At 36.0% G+C, this 17,937-nt stretch overlaps 1 protein-coding gene across 2 annotated transcripts; it reads right to left on the reverse strand.

Annotated features, from left to right (window-relative positions):
- Positions 1-986: 986 nt before the first annotated feature.
- LOC127640374 (aryl hydrocarbon receptor nuclear translocator-like protein 1) lies at positions 987-17,238 on the reverse strand. 2 transcript variants are annotated; one of them, XM_052122890.1, is made up of 19 exons: positions 17,121-17,238; positions 13,648-13,704; positions 13,371-13,518; positions 12,511-12,531; positions 12,350-12,388; positions 12,209-12,241; positions 11,963-12,120; positions 11,506-11,585; positions 11,293-11,385; positions 11,099-11,216; positions 10,645-10,794; positions 9,160-9,406; positions 8,746-8,852; positions 8,409-8,559; positions 6,795-6,883; positions 6,417-6,525; positions 6,233-6,326; positions 4,664-4,757; positions 988-2,227 (listed from the first exon to the last, which is right to left on the reverse strand). In XM_052122890.1, the coding sequence occupies exons 3-19, from the start codon at positions 13,508-13,510 to the stop codon at positions 2,070-2,072; spliced, it is 1,881 nt and encodes a 626-aa protein (XP_051978850.1). In that variant the 5' UTR covers positions 13,511-13,518; positions 13,648-13,704; positions 17,121-17,238; the 3' UTR covers positions 988-2,069. The 2 variants fall into 2 exon arrangements, with proteins under 2 accessions (XP_051978852.1, XP_051978850.1); XM_052122892.1 differs by lacking the exon at positions 12,209-12,241 and having other exon boundaries at positions 987-2,227.
- Between the last annotated feature and the right edge of the window lie 699 nt (positions 17,239-17,937).

Below are 17,937 nucleotides of genomic sequence, written 5' to 3' on the forward strand. Positions count from 1 at the left end.
TTCAGTCAATCATTGTTTTGAGGAATGAAGGCTACACAACGCTTGAAACTGCCAAAAAAAAAAAGGTGTACACTACAGTCTTCAAAGACAAATTACTACTTGCTCTAAAAAGGACAGAAATAGATGTGAAAGACCAGATGTACAACTAAACAAGAGGATAAGTACATCAGAGTCTCCAGTTTGAGAAACAGATGCATCACATGTCCTCAGCTGACAGCTTCATTGAATTCTACCCGCTCAACATCAGTTTCATGTACAACAGTAAAGAGAAGACTCAGGGGTGCAGGCCTTGGGAAGAATGGCAAAAAAAAAAAGTCACTTTTGAAACAGAAAAACAAAAAGAAAAGTTTAAGAGTGGGCAAAGAAACACAGACACTGGACAACAGATAATTGGAAAAGAGTGTTATGGATCTGAACCCCATTGAGCTTTTGTGAGATCAGCTAAACTAAGGTGCGTGAGAAGTGCCCGACATTTATGGCAAGTGCTACAGGAAGTGTGGGGTGAAATGTCACCGGAGTATCAAAGATCTGCAAAGCTGTCATTGCTGCATGTGGAGGATTTTTTATGAGAAATCTTTGAATTAGTTTATGTTTTTTCACATTTTAATAGTATTTTTTTATGTTATTAATGTCCTGACTATACATTGTGATCAGATGAATGCCAATTTGATAAATAAAAGTACCAATTTCTTTCCATAAGAGCAAAATCAGTAAATTATTCCAAACTTTTGGCCACCAGTGTATATATTCCATAATGGTCCTACAAATCTGCTTTTTTTTATTTCAATTTTATTGCATAGACAATACATTTTATAATAAATAAAAAAAAACTAACATTCTTACTGTAATGTGAAAAAAAAACCCTCTTTATTTCTCTCACATAAACTATATACAACATATACTACCATTATGTATATATCATAATTTTAATATCTTATTCCTTGTATTACAGTAATGATAGTATTATTATTTGCATTATAGTGGTGAGTTTGGAGAAATGTCAATGCAAAAACATACTGGTCCTAAAAATAGGCTTAATTTCCTTTGTGCAATTTTCTTTTGTTCATGTCTTTTATTTTAAGTTAATAAAAATATATGCATATATTTGGAAAAAAAAGAAAGATTTGAATGCTCTATCATGAACATTCCATGCATTTGACATTTTAAAGTAATTCACAAGAGATCTAATTAAGCTTATAATAGAAAAATTTATCATTTCATCATTTGCAAAGCCATCCTCTCCACTTCCCTGCCAATGCATTTCATTTCCTCAAAGAATTTGCCACTGGATGGCAACACAGAACAAAAATATCACAGACGTGGACCAATCAAAAGCCAGCGTAAGACACATCAGCCGAAACAGGCATGAGAAGACATGCTTACATTACACTATGAATAATAAAACGAAGGAAAAAGCTCCTCTACATCAATATGACAAAGGGCATCTTTAATCTGACAGCCAGCATGTCGATTTACCAATATCAAAATATATTGCACGTATTAATGCTATGTTGTACAAATTCAAATGTAAAAAGTGCTAGAAAAAAAAAAAATCAGTAATGTTGAAGACAGGATTTTTTATTTTATTTAAAAAATATCCACTGTTGATACGTTACACTTTTCCCATATATAATTTGCATAAAGAATTCTTCCATAACAGAATTACAATATTAGTTACAATCGGCATATGTAATATTTAACATTTAAACAACTTTTGTAGTGTAAAAACATTAAAACAAACAAAAATGTATATATTTATATATGTATAAAGATTATGTTTGCTGATGGATACCATAAGGATAATACAGGCCGATATCTACAGAGAATCAGGCAGGTCAGGACACTGTGTGAGACGAGAAATGCAGAATCTCAATTCAGAAGGGGAGGTGGAAGTGTGGAGCTGAACCATTACAGTATGTGTGTGCTTGAAAGTAGGACGTCCGATTTCTAACGACAGTAGTCTTGTTAGTCCTCCACAAACAACCGCACATGAGCTGTGGTGATGACCTGAAGTTAGACCTGTTTAGCCTTGGACCCAAAACACATCCTTGAGGTACTCCGCTGTGGTTTCACAAAGGCCAGGGTAGGTCGCTGAAATCCACAGGTCCGCCCAGGCCAGCATCAGCTTCAAGGAGGCTCATGATAACGGCCATGGCTGCCTCGTCATTGCTGGGACTGCTGGATCCGGGTTCTTCCATGATGTCAATACTAAGATGGGAGTTATCACCTGCAGTGGAAGATTTGTGTATTTAGAGTACATGTATGAGAACGTTACAAATCCGATCTTGCGTTAGATGTATATACAGCATTCAACTGATCACAAGTATAGTCAGGACATTACTGATGTAAAAAACAGCACCATCACTATTTGAAAAAAGTCACTTTTGATGACAGCAGCAATCACTCCAACAATGTATCCTCGAGTAATCATGTTAAATTGCTAATTTGGTACAAGGAAAAAACTTGCCATTATATTAAACACAGCTGAAAACTATTTGGTTTGTTAAATGAAGCTTAACATTGTGTTTGTGTTTGTTTATGAGTTGCCACAGTATGCAATAGACTGGCATGTCTTAAGGTCAATATTAGGTCAAAAATGGCAAAAAAGAAACCGCTTTCTCTAGAAACTCTTCAGTCAATCATTGTTTTGAGGAATGGAGGCTATTTAATGCTTATAATTGCCAAACAAACTGAAGATTTCATACAAAGATGGCTCTAACAAGGACAGAAAGAGATGTGGAAGGCCCAGATGTACAGATGTGGCCAAAAGTATTGGCAGTGACATAAATGTGTTTCGCAAAGTTTTCTGCTTCAGTTGTTGTGGTGTTGACTCACATTGTTTCTAGATTATTGTACAGAGTGATCAGATGCATTTTAAATAATTGAAAAAAACTTAATTGGCCAAAAAACAAACAAACAAATGTCACTGTTTTTTGGCCCTGGCACAAAATGACCAGCTAACATCATTTCACTAATCATATGGCAGCACCTGGGAAATTGTGAACGAGTACTAGTCAGGTGAAATCACTCTATCATTCTGATTGTTATAAAAGGAGGGAAGAAGTGCTTCCAATCATTGTGTTATTGTTAGCAATAGTTACCTCTATAGAAAGACGTGCAGCAATCACCAATTTGCATCAAAATGGCCTCACATGCAAGGAAATTGCTGCAAAGAATATTTCACCTAAAAGAAACATTTTCCGGATCATCAAGAACTTCAAGGAGAGAGGTTCAACTGCAGTGAAGAAGGCTTAAGGACGTCCCAGACTGTCCAGCAAGTGGCAGGACCATCTCCTCCTGAGAAGTCAGATATGGAATCGTGTCACCACCGGTGCAGAGCTTTCTCAATATTGGCAGCAGGTTGGCGTGAGTGCATCTGCACGCACAGTGAGGCGAAGACTTTTGGACAATGGCCTGGTGTCAAGAAAGGCAGCAAAGAAGCCACTTCTCTCCAAGAAAAACATCAAGGACAGACTGAAATTCTGCAGGAAGTACAAGGATTGGACAGCAGAAGACTGGTGCAAATTTATTTTCTCTGATGAAGCCCCTTCCAACTGTTTGGGACATCTGGAAAATCAATAGTCCAGAGAAGAAAAGGTGAACACTACCATGAGTCCTGTGTCATGCCAACAGTGAAGCATCCTGAGACCATCCATGTTTGGGGTTGCTTTTCATCCAAGGGAGTGGGCTCTCTTACAGTTCTGCCCAAAAACACTGCCATGAATAAAGAATGGTATCAAAACATCCTGCAAAAGCAACTTCTACCTTCTATCCAGGAGCAATTTGGTGATGATCCGTGCGTTTTCCAGCATGATGGAGCACCATGTCACAATGCAAGAGTGATAATGAAGTGGCTCTTTTTTTTTTCTTTGCATATATTGAATGTTTTTGCCAATAAAAGCCTTTCAAACTTATGAAATGCTTATCATTGTTTTCCAGTATACCATAGAAACATGTGAAAAAATGATCTACCAATACTGAAGCAGCAAACTTTGCAAAACACAAAATGTATGTCACTACCAATACTTTTGGCCACAGCTGTGCAACTAAACAAGAGGATAAGTACATCAGAGTCTCTAGTTTGAAAAATAGACGCCTCACACGTCCTCAGCCGCTAGCTTAATTTAATTCTATCCGCTCAACACCAGTTTCATGTACAACAGTAAAGAGCAGATTCAGGGGTGCAAGACTTGCAAAGAAAAAGTCACTTTTGAAACAGAAAAACAAAAAGAAAATGTTAGAGTGGGCAAAGAAACACAGACACTGGACAACAGATAATTGGAAAAGAGTGTTATGGATCTGAACCCCATTGAGCTTTTGTGGGATCAGCTAGACTGTTAGACAGCCACATCTATGGCAAGTGCTACAGGTAGTGTGGGGTGAAATGTCACCGGAGTATCTGGACAAACTGACAGCTAGAATGGCAAGGATCTGCAAAGCTGTCATTGCTGCATGTGGAGGATTTTTGATGAGAAATCTTTGAATTAGTTTAAGAAAAATTCAAATTCGAATAGTAATTTTTCACGTTATTAATATCCTGACTATACATTGTGATCAGTTGAATGCCACTTTGGTAAATAAAAGTAACAATTTCTTTCCATAAGAGCAAAATCTGTACATTATTCACATTTTTTGGCCACCAGTGTATATACAGTGTACTTACTCATTAATGAATTATTTGAATATGGGTATCCTATTGAATCAGGCCCAGGCACAAATCCCACTGAAGGCAGATCTGGAGTCCCACCATTCTGAATCTATATATAAAAGAAACAACCAATTTTAATTTAGACATTATTAACCAAATTCATTAAGTGCCTTCATTCCACTAGAAGTCTTTCTAATTCACAAAAAAATGTAGCAACATTTGTGCACAGTATTTTAACACAAAACCCTGCGTCTTTTTTACTAACTACGCGCAAACTAGTTTAACTGCTCCTTGTGTATTTAAATAATGCATGAAGAAATAGTTTACCCAAAATGTATAATTCTCATCATTTACTCACCCTTACATTGTCTCCAACTGGTATGATTTTCTTTCTTCCACGGAACACAAATGAAGACATTTTGATAAGAGTTATTTCTGTTTGTCCATATAATCCAATGAATGGTGACAAAATGTTTAAGCTCCAAAAAGGACATAAAGGCAGCATACAGGTAATCATTAAAGACTCTAGTGTCTCTATTTTAAGAGTGCTAGTGCTAAGCACACTATCCATAAATCATAAGAGCAAAGTCAATGGCCATAAAGTTGTTGTAAGCGCAAAGATTTGATGAAATTGCGTAAGCAAAACGCTAATGGATTGGGTCAAGTGCAGGTTCTTCTCTTGTTATTGTTATTGCATCATCTGCGTCCTATTATATAGTCCATCCCTGTCAAGCACCAGTGATATAAACAAAGACAGCAGATTCATAAGAAGTTGGTAGCGTCAATTAATTCTGTATGCAATGAATTAGAAGAATAGAAATATAGACTTTGGTTCTTTTGTGCACCAACCTTGTTGAATGTCAGGCATATTTCATATGCATGGAAAATGTGGCGCTCATCAGGATTTGGTTAAGTAGTGCTGCGTTTAGCATGCTCATGAAAATAGAGCCCTAGTGGTTTAATCAATGTCTTCTAAAAGCGATCCAATTGATTTTCCATGAGAATAGACCAAAAAGTTACAAAAATGTCACTGTTCATCTTGTCTTTGCAGTCTCTAGGCACAATCATGATTTCAAGCTTGATTACACTTCCTTGTGCTCAAAGTGTAATAGGGTTTGAAATCATGATCGCCAAGATAACTTGGTGAGATTTATAGTGAAAAAGGACTTATAAAAGGAGTTTTGGTCTGTTCTCAACCAAAATCGATATCTTAAGAAGGCATGGTTTAAACCACTGGAATCTTATGGATCATTTTTATGCTTCCTTTATGTCCTTTTTGGAGCTTGAAAATGTTATCATCATTCACTTGCATTGTATGGACAAACAGACATCATATCTCTATTAAAATATCTTTGTTTGAGTTCCACGTAAGAAAGAAAGTCATATGAGTTTAAATAAGGGTGAATAAATTATGAGAGAATTATCATTTTGGGTGAACTATTCCTTTAAATAATGCTGATAAGCCAAGAATGTGTGTTACAATTATTTTACCATGGTTAAAAGGTCATGCTTCCACGATGGTAAAATCACTGTAACGCACACACATGTGGCTGACTGATTGAAAGATTTATGTGGACGTCTCACCTTCTTGCCCCCTGGAGAGCAGGTGTCAGGTGGAGGAGTGGCGGTGATATTCAAAGGACTGGAGCCACAGCTGGAGGGGGAGGAGCCTCGAATCCTGAGAAGTGGGATCAATAATTAGAGCTTTAAAAACACTCTTCTGAGAACGATTTCAGCACAACCTAAATATGCTGGCTGCTTCTTGTACCTCTGAATCTCCATGACTTCCTCTGCGATCATGCGTCCAATCTTCCCAGCTCCCGCTCTTGTGCCTCCTGGTAGACCAGGAACAGTCTGAAAAGCACGCTTCCCTCCACCTGTAAAAACACAAACTAATGAAATTATTATTGTGATTAAGAATGATTAAAAACTCTATTGTTTAACAGAGTTCTGCAAAAATTGTCTAAATATTAAAAGAAAATTTAAACCAAGAGATAAAACATTTCTCTAGGAGTGTGAAATAATAAAAAAAAAACATTCATTCCCATAACAGTACAAATGCAGCAACAAAGCCAGTTTCAGCCAAGAATTACCGCTCTCTGGCTGGAAAACTAATCATTCAAGGGAAAGTGGAAAGTGATCTCACCGTCACCTGATGTTAGAACACTGTCCATGCTCTGGGGGGAGGAGGCCGATTGTGAATAACTAGGGTCTGCTCCTTCAAGCATACTGCCCCTAAAACAACACAAAGTGCCTTTCATTACACTTCAATAGTGATCAAAACAGAAAACTAACTATACATTTCAGAATAGGAACATGTTTTGATTATAACAAAGGTCATAATGTATTTAGCTGAACATTTTTATTCTGCATCAAAGGTTAAAAACCACAGAAATACTGTAATTGTAACACACTAAACATTGAACAAGTGTAAACCTGTTTAAGTCTGGTATTAAGATGTGTCTCTGTCCGATCACATGTGGTCAGAGTAAAACACGGGAGAACACAGGGTGCGTTTTATGCTCGAATCACAAAAACCACATACGAAGCCAGGTAGTCAAAAAAGCATATGACCACATCGCATTTGAGGTTTAAACACTAATCTGTCTTGTATGAGTCCCAGCTGCAGCAAAGTGCCGCCCCTCATCGGTCAATCAACTGCTGCACTAAAACAAGAGTTTAAACTTTACTGTTATGTGCAGCATTAAAAAGCAAATAACAGTCTGATCGGAAAATTTAAAAAAGCAGATACATGCGCAAGAACACGGAGCTTCTTCGTGGTGTCTGATATCAACACAGATGAGAAGCACGAACATCTGAAGCTCCATTAATACAGACACTCCATTAAAATAACAGATAACTCTACTTTACTAAAATTCTGCATTTGTGCTTAGATTAAATTTCAACTGCATTTGACAGTGTGATGGTTTTATTCGCACTTTCTTTGCCTTTAAATACTTTGTTTGCAGTGTATTATCATGCAGTAACACACAGACATGGTGATTGATGCATGTTGTCATGAAATTAGAGACCCTACCCTCAAAAAAACACAAGTGCTTACTGGAGACACATTTAGGCAACCAGGTGTAAACAGGGATGCGTCTCATCTGACCACATGTGATTGGATCACCGAGACGCATTTTAATACCAGGTGTAAACAGGGTATAAAAAATATTGTAGGGCAGGACTTGATTGTATCATCTAGATTATGATTGGTTGTTAGACTATGGTATTCTTGGTTAATATTTTTTTTGTCCCCGTCCACACACTGGTTACTTCAGATGAACATGTACTGATAAATTGTGCATAATAAATCAAAGGACATTTATCGAGAAAGTAAATTCAAAATTGATGACCCTGTTTTCTAAGTATGTTATTCATTATAATGTATATTTTTCCACTTATAATGAAAGTAATGTAAGTTTTGTGCAGTCATTTAGTTTTTAGGACTATTTTCCACCCTCTTTCTGACCCTTACAATCAAATGGGCCAACATGTGGGCGGTCATGTGCTCACAGATTCAAATGTATTCATATGTCTGATGTCAGAAAATTGCAGAAATAAGGAATTCGCTTTTTAAGCAGCTACGTTTCTAAATGGTCTTATTTCAGTAATGAGAAATCAACATTATGAAAGTTACAGTATGTTTTCATCTCAATATATCAATAAAAATATTATTCATATTTTGACCTCATTAAACTTCTGATTAAAACAAAAAATTCCTGACAGCAAACTATGAAAGTTTTGATGTGACACTTACGAAACCACAGTGTTTGTAGAGACTATATATTCCACCTCTTTGGTCCAGGGGTTCATGAAGCTGAACCAGCGGCTTCTCAGAGTGATGAAAGAGCCATCCTTTATCTTGAACTTGTAACAGTTTGTGTTGATCTTTTCTCTCATTTGTAGCACTAAAAGACAAAAATCAAGAGAGCATTTATTACAAATCTTTTTTATACTGGCATTATTACAGTCATGGTAACATTAGTGGATAACGTATTTCAGAAGAAACTACTTTTTACTTTTCTATTGTTTTTAACTAAACTAACTAGTTAAAAACAATAGAATGAGACCAATAAAGTAAATAAAACAGAAACCTTGTCTGTGGCACTCAGCGAGGTGACCGATGTCATCCTGATGAAAATACTCATAAAATGACGTTCCTAGAAGCTCCTGGGGCAAGTATGCCAGGATGGCTGTCGCCCTAATCGGAAACAATGAATTCAAATCAGACACTATTTGACTGACATAACCTCAAATCAGTACAACTAAAACCCTTGAGCTTTCTATGAATTCAAATCCCATTTTAGTGAGTAATCATATCTGTTCATGGGTGATTGTGGCCTTCACCTCAGGCATTACCAGTTCTCAGAGGCTTATTGAAAAACCATTTCTGCCTTTGAAGTGCATATTACAGTTTTGTTATTCCCCTGGGGCTATAATGTACTTGGCAATCTATTAGTCATCTATGAAAGTCTTGTCAAAAAATAAAGTTGAACAGGTCTTCTCACCTCTGATCCACGAAAACGAACTTGCCATCTATGGCGTGGCGGGACACGTATTCTGTGGGTTTAACACGGATGTCACTGTTCATTGGTTGGAGGACGATATGTGGATGCAGGCGGCCAATGGCTACCAGACAGCTGAGGTTGCAGCCCTCGTTATCGGGTTCGTTGTCCTCATCCAAGCCCATCTTGGTAGGTGGCCAGCTTTTCAGGTAGCCAGTGCTATGGATAGTGCAAAAACTCTTGCGGTCTGCTGCAGAAAGAAAGAATATTTGATTTACCCATCAGCCATCAGCAATAAAAAAAAACTAATCTCAGACACCAAAAAATAAAGGAAAAACAAAACAACATTTATTCAACTACCATTTCAATGTCACTCGAGTCAAAAAAGACAAAAAATTACCCTGATATTTAAAAATCCTCCAGTAGTAACTACTGATATATTTTGTAATGTTGATTTGATGTATTATTATTAAATAGACACCACTAGTGTTTTTAAATGGCTAGAAAATAAAACTGTCCACAAAAAAGGTACAAATGCCCATTGAATTAAATTAAATACAAGGAGGCAACAATTGCCTCTTTATAAATAAGTTTATTTCTGACACTGAAGTCACTGATCCCTGGTTTAAAGGGATAGTTCACTCAAAAAGGAAAATTATCTCCTCATATACTCACCCTCATGCCATCCCAGATGTGTATGACTTTCTTTTTTCAGCAGAACACAAACAAAGATGTTTAGATGAATATTTCAGCTCTGTAGGTCTGTACAATGCAAGTGAATGGTGACCAAATCTTTCAAGCTCCAAAAAGCACATAAAGGCAGCATAAAAGTAATCAATATGACTCCAGTGGTTATATCCATATCTTCAGAAGTGACATAATAGGTGTGGGTGAGAAACAGATCAATATTGAAGTAATTTTCTTTACTATAAACTTTCATATTCTTTTGTTTTTTATGATTCACATTCTTCATACATATCTCCACCTACTGGGCAGGAAGGAGAATTTATTGTAAAAAAGGACTTAAATATGAATCTGTTTCTCACCCACACTTATCGTATCACTTCTGAAGTTATAGATTTAACTAGTGGAGTCACATGGATTACTTTTACGCTGCCTTCATAAGCTTTTTGGAGCTTCAAAGTTTTGGTCACCATTCACTTGCATTGTATAGACCTACAGAGCTGAAATATTCTTCTAAAACTCTTCATTTGTGTTCTGCTGAAGAAAGAAAGTCATACACATCTGGGATGGAATGAAGGTGAGTAAATCTTGAGAGAATTTTTATTTTTGGGTGAACAAGCCCTTTAAGTCAATCTGGTACGTCACTTATTTGAATAAGTATATAAATAACGGCAACAATCTGCTGAAAGCTAGAATTTTTGAGAAAGTAATTCCATTTCAAATGCCATTTACCTAATACAATTGAAAGTACCATATAAGCAAATATTCAGCTCAGCTTTACTATGCATCAGAAAAAAAAGATACCTTTCTTTTTGGAGCATGTTGAGGGGAAGTCCTTGTCCTCCATTTTGACAGAGGGCCGGTTACATTTCATTCTGCAGAAGAAGGATCGACGGGCCCCTGAACACAGCCTTGAAGGCCCAGGAGTGATGTCAGTCTTCACTGGTAGACCAGCTTAAGAGAGAATCAAACATCAGTCAATTAGTCTTTTAAAAGATTATGCTTAAAAATGTACAAGATTACAGCTAATTGTCTTTTGGGGTGGCAACAACTAATTTATAATGTCTAAATCAATCACTAAAAGAAGTAGTTGACAACGACTGTCACTTTAGTGAAGTGAAAACCTATTGTATGGCTCAATTGGTCTTTTATTATCTTATTGACAGAAGAAATAACTGACAGATGAAATGATTATCAAGAGTTGTTAGTTGCACCCCCTACATTTCTTTAACATTTTAATAAAATAAAAATAAAATACTTTTGGCATCAATGAGTCGTTCCCGTGGTGCTGTATCTGACGATGACAGCTGCTCTTTCACTTTGGCAATATCTTTCGGATGCAGATAGTCGAATAAACTCTGGCCAATCAGATCATTCTGAAAACAAAACAGTTTTCTTTAACTCCAAAAACTTCACTGTGACACAGTAAGATATAATCTGAAGCAAGCATACCTGAGAGTAATTAAGAATTTTGTAGACAGACTCTGAGACAAAAAGAATCTTTCCACGATCACAACCAACTACAAAGAGAAAGCCATCAGCAGCCTGAGAACAGAGAGGAAAGAACGAAAGGTCGAGTTTTAAAACAGATCCATTCACCAGTTTTCTACATGATAAAATCTTCAACACTGACTAAAAGCCTTGGAGTGGATATTTAAAACACACCCTCAAAATCAAGTGCTTTAACTCGTCATCTGACAAGAATGCTGGTTTATAATTTGCTTCTGTGTATGGGTTACTGGCTCCTATAAGAAAAAGAAAAAGCACGCTTTCAAAACTTATATGGACATTGCATTAAGGGACATATCACCCAAAAAGGAAAAATCTGTTATAATTTACTCATCCTCATGTTGATCCAAACCCATTTGACTTTCTTTCTTCTTGGAACACAAAAGGAGATGTTAGTCAGAATGAGACTCTCAGTCACCATTCACTTTCATTGCATCTTATTTCCATACAAAGAATGTGAATGGTGACCGAGACTAACATTCTGCCTATCATCTCCTTTTGTGTTTGACAGATGAAAAAGTCAAACAGGTTTTGAACAAGGTAAAGGTGAGTAAATGATAACAGAATTGTAATTGTTGTGTATTTTGACCATGCAATGGCAGAAATCTCTCACCTCGTAATGTTTTCATGTGTTGAACAGCCATGCGGAGTACAGTCAGTTTGTCCAGCTTTCGAGACATGGCATTGCAAGTGGGGACTAATGCTGCCAACTCATCTATAAAACTGTTCATCTTATCTCTGCGTCTCTTCTCTATCTGACTGTGAGCCTCCCTAAAAAACAACATATTCACTCATTTACAGATGGCATGTCAGGAGGAGAAAAAAGACAGCATTCACTTGGTGGTCATCTATACTATACCTGGCATTTTTAATCCGGCCCTGCTGGTCATCCCTGGATTCAGGAGAAAAGATTTACATAGTATCTACCAATACACATTAATTATCCAACATTTCTTCATCTCTATATACTGTATGTTGCATATAATACATATCAATTTACCTTCCAAGTGTCTTATCTTTGTCAGTGTCCATGCCATCGCTATAAAATAAAAATAAATAAATTGTGACAAAAATGTACATACATCTATAGCAAAATCATGAATATAAATTATTCTTATTTTTAAAATCTCATCAGTAGGAAAATTACTACAAGATACTCACTCAAATGAAAAGCCGTCAATTCTGAAAAAAAAAAGAAGAAAGAAAAATGTTCACCTTTTTTGAACACCAAGCAATACGAACACACATGATAGTAATAAAAACATTATTATTAGTATACTTAAGACATATTATTATTAGGTTGAGCCTATGCTAACTGCTAACTGAGGAAACATTAAAAAAACAGTTTAAATAGTACTACATTTGTCAGCATTATTCTTCCAGACAATTTGTAAACAAAAATCTTTAAACAGAAAATAGATAAAAAGTTATTTTCCATACCATTGCTTTGAAATTAAAAAGTACAAAGTAGCTTAAAAGCTATAAAACAACAACAACAACAACAAAAACAGACATTAAATCTTCTGCTAAAACTTAAAATTAATTGTACAAGATAATTTATAAATAATCAAGCTAATAATTATACAATATTTTCAGGTTGTTTTTTGTTGTTGTTTTAGCAACAACAAAAAAAAAACAGTCCTGTAAAACTGAAAATGTAACAAGTAAATGACTCCAAATGTATGGCTGTAGACAGTTATGTTATCTTTAGACAACAGAAGCCTTATAATACAATCTTTTAATTATATATTAATATTTGTATATTTAAATATTTGTAATTATCAAATAATTTTAATTAATATTATGTTATCAAATGAATAATATTTTTGATAATATCTTTATATTTATTAAGCAGATTACTCAATTAATACATTCAAACATGATTTACTCTAAAGCTGCTTTGAAATGACTGTGAAGCCCTTGACTTGAATATTTTCATTACATTTATGAAATGTGGCATTACTTATGGTAGGGTGACCCATAAATGTGACAGTATTAGGTGTTGGCCAACGTTCACTCACTGATATTCGGTGGTGCTGCCCTTCCTCTTTCGGCTGTACTCCATGCCCGTGGTGCCGATGGAACTGCTGATGAGGTCCGCAGAACTCTGGGACATGAACTCATTCATCGTGGAGGAAATGTCCATTCTTTGGTCTGCCATTAGATCATCTTTAAACCAACAGAACAAAAAACTATTAATTCAAAGAACATTAAAGTCACACCAACAACAGCTCTTCAAAAGCAATAATCCACTGCATTATGTGCATAGTATGTGTATATAGGGCACAAGACACTCACCGCACAGATTCTATCAAGCAGCTGTTCAAAGCATGTCCTTTCACCTGTGGCAGGATCCTGTCACCAGAGAGAAGAATGCAGAATCCAGATGTGTTTACAATATTCAAATGGATACCCACTGAGAACAAACTCCTTATTTCACTGAAAATTTACTTAAATTCTGGGTTATTTTTCAGCAGTACCTATCGTATGCCTTCTGGTGACTTGTAACATGGTGCATAGATGCATAGACTACTTTTATGATACTTTTGGGTCCTTTTTTAAGTTTTAAAGTGAGGCACTTTCCACTGCCATTGAATTGAACAGAACTGATGGACCGAGAAATTAATTAAAACGTTTCCTTTTGTGTTTCGCATAAGAAAGAATGTCATATAGGTTTGGAATGACAGGAGGGAGAAAAAGTTTTGACAGAATTGTCATTTTTGGGTGAACTATTCCTTTAATTGTTGGCAACGGCAACTCTTTCATTCTCAAACGAACACTCACATATACACAACAAAGAGAACGGGTGAGCTTCATCAATGACCTGTTCTGGTTGCCAGGAAACACTTGGAAAGCATACAATCAAGGTTACAGAAATGCAACTGACAGAAAGACCCATTTCCTCAAATGAAACAGGAGTCCCTGCTGCTCAAAGAGAATTTTCTGCTGAACTGAACAAAGTGACTTCCAATCAGGCTGGTTTAAAAGCCCACGCTGGATGACGAGTTTTAGTGCACTATCCATTTTGAAAGTGCATCTCGAACTAAAATTTTCCCAGTGTAAACAAAGGTGTAACAACCATCTATGGTTTTATTCTGTCTTTAGGTAAAACATACTGCAATCACTACACCCGTCTCTAAATAATCTAGGCTATTCTTGAAAGCGTGGGCTTGCATTCACAGCTTGAACTGCCAAAGACAGAAAAAAGAGAGGAAGAAAGCAGCAAGCAAAAAGCACAAAAGTAGGTCAGTTTTTTCCATTAAAGAAAAAAAATGCACATTAAAGGAATATACCAAGTTCAATATATGTTAAGGTTAATCAATAGCATTTGTGGCATACTGTCGAGTACCCAAAAAAAATCTTGTCCCCATCTTGTCCCTTTTTTATTTAATAAAATAAGCAAAAATCTGGGTCACAGTTAGGCACTCACAATGTGATTGAATGGGGCCAATACATAAACGTTAAAATACTCACTGTTTCAAAAGTAAAGCCACAACACGTAATCAGTATGTACTAGCCTTTTTTTGTGTAGATTTATCCAATATTACAACTATGTTGCCATGAGGACGTAATGCCGGAAACCCTAACACTGACTATTTTTCACATTTCTGCTTTTAAGTCTCCAAAAACTGACTCCTTTCACTTCCATTGTAAGTGTCTTACTGTAACCTTGATATTTGCTTTTTTTTTTTTTTTTAAGAAAAGTGTGAGATGAGTCATAAATTATTATTTTTTTTGTAATCAACATCATGCTACAAATGCTGTTGATTGAGCTAAACTTGCATTTAACCTGAAACATTACTTTAAACCTAATTTGTATTCAGCAGAAACTGCAATATAGAGTCAAATATATATATTGTGTGAGTTTAGGTCATTTAGGAAAAAAATAGTGAACCCCACATTTTGGAAGTAATAATGCATGTTTGATGGACTTTAGGAATGCAGTTAATTCAACTACACACTACACACCCACCTTACAATATATATATATATTTATATCTTATAATTTACTCACTTTCATGTCATTGCAGATGTGTTTGACTTTCTTTCTACAAACAAAGATTTTTAGAAGATTATTTCAGCTCTGTAGGTTCATACAATGCAAGTGAATGGTGACCAAAACTTTGAAGCTCCAAAAAGCCCATAAAGGCAGCATAAAAGCAATCCATATGACTCCAGATATTAAAGCCATATCTTCTGGAGTTCACCAATTGGTTTTGGGTGAAAACAGTAAGAATTTTACCTTTTTCACTGTTAATCTTGCCATAGCAGTCTCTAGGCCTGATTATGATTTCAAGCTTGATTAAACTTCATAGTGTTTAATGGAAGATGGTGCTAGGACGTCTAATCGAGCTTGAAATCATGATTGCCAAGGAGACTGCTGATGCCAAGATTTGTAGTAAAAAATGAGTTATATTTTGGTCTGTTCCCACCAAAAATCGATTGGATCACTTCAGAAGATATGGGTTTAACCACCAGAGTCATATGTGCTTTCTGGAGCTTCAAAGTTTTGGTCACGATTCACTTGCATTGTATGGACCTACAGAGCTGAGATATTCTTCAAAAAATCTTAATTTGTGCTCTGCAGAAGAAAGTCATACACATATCTGGGATGGCATGAGGGTGAGAAAATTATGAGAAAATTTTCATTTTCATATCATATATAGTATACAGTGGGGTACAACTATTTAAGACCACATTGAAAATCCAGGAAACAAAATCAAATTTAAACCTGAAAATAAACAGTTTTAGGATTTGGAAAATGTAAAACAAAAACATGTTTTGATGTAAAATGAAAAAGAAATAAGCCAAATTCGGAACTTCTAAATCACCAATAAAATAAGCAATTATTTTACATTGAACATATTAACCCCTTTTTACAAAAGGTCAAATTATCCTTGTTTAGATTGAAGCACACAAGATGCTCTTTGGAACATTCTTAGGTCATACAGGAATAACATGGATCAAAAGGTTTTGCCCAAACTTGTAGAGCTGTTAGCAAGAAAAATGGGGACATACCAAATATAATAACTAGTTGTCTTTTGGACCTCACAGTACATAACCCAGTTGTAACTGGCTAGTGCTGAGTACAAACGCTAAAATAAGCAGCATTTGGATGGTAACAAGTCTCACGCCCATGAGCTGCTACCTGAAACTGGCCTCTTCTCTCCTTATAGTAACAAAATGGACAAGCATCAACCGCAATGGGAGCCATAATGATTCCATTGATTAATATATGTAATAGGTAATCAGTAACAGTCCTGTCTCAGAACACAATGAGCTGCATTCCTAGACAGTATCGAAGTATCAATGATGCCAAAAATACTGTCTAGGTAGCCAGCCCATTAGGTTTTAAGACACATTCACAATGCAGAAGACAAACAACATGCATGTAATCCATGTCTAAAACATTAAAGCAACCACCTTTTAAAGTGACCAACCCACATAAGAGACTGAATCACACTTACAGTCGCTCTTTTCATCCATCTTAAAGGGGACGCAACCATTAACCTCATATCTATGATGGGTGTTGGTTTGTGGCTAGCCAAACCAAAACCCATATTCTCCTACGATGTGTTACTTCTTTTTTAATCAGTCAGAACACAATTGTTTTGTTGTGGAGGCAGCTAGGTATTCAACCTGATAAATGTCACTGATGCCCCTACTATTGAAATCAATATGCGGGCGGACAAAAAACCCAAATACAATTTACCGATAAACGATACGCGATGGTTAGAGATAACATTCAAACGTAAGTTCGTCATACCTACCGGAGGAATAGCTCAACATCACAGTTTATTTCGGTTATTTGACGGGTAGTCCGCGAGGAACTGTGACATAAATGGAATCAGTCTCTGACCTACTTTTTCTTCCCTTCGTGACAACCTCGGACCACTAACCTATATTTTTCCGCCAATGAGCACTTTGGATAAATATTTGCGCTTGTTGCGGCCTATCAGTGTAGCGGTTACAAATAACGACGGAATGATTGACGCGCACAGTAGCCAATCTGATGATCCCAGTAAGGGGTGGCTCTCAATGCCGCCAGTTGCATGTTGCTGCATTGTGTTATGGAGCTTTGTTCCTTGGAGAAATTGATGATATTATTGGGAATCTAGGGCTTTTATTATTTTCAGAGGGTGATGATATATATATATATAAACATAATTTTAAACTATTCTTATACCCACAACGTCATCTATGTCATAACAATAAATATACATTATTTCCCTCCCTTTTTGTTGTTTTATTTATATATTTAGTCCGTTATTGTCTCCGCTTGACTACCTAATATATATATATATATATATTGCCAAGTCGATGTAGAGACAACTGATCATCTTTTCTTTTTCTGTGTGCACTCAAATATTTTCTGGAATTATTTTTTCAATTGGCTGGAAACAAAGGACCTATCGCTACTTACACCCTCAAGAAATCACATTGTATTTTGAGTGTTCTTGGAGGACAATAAGGTAGAATTTTGTATTAATGTAATGTTTGTCTTCTGTAAAGAAATGTATTCATAAATGCAAGTGTAGACAAAAATTACTTTTCACGCTTTAAAATATATTTTATTTGTGCCTATAA

This window comes from Xyrauchen texanus, chromosome 49 (genome assembly GCF_025860055.1).
Source record: "Xyrauchen texanus isolate HMW12.3.18 chromosome 49, RBS_HiC_50CHRs, whole genome shotgun sequence".
NCBI lineage: Eukaryota > Metazoa > Chordata > Actinopteri > Cypriniformes > Catostomidae > Xyrauchen > Xyrauchen texanus.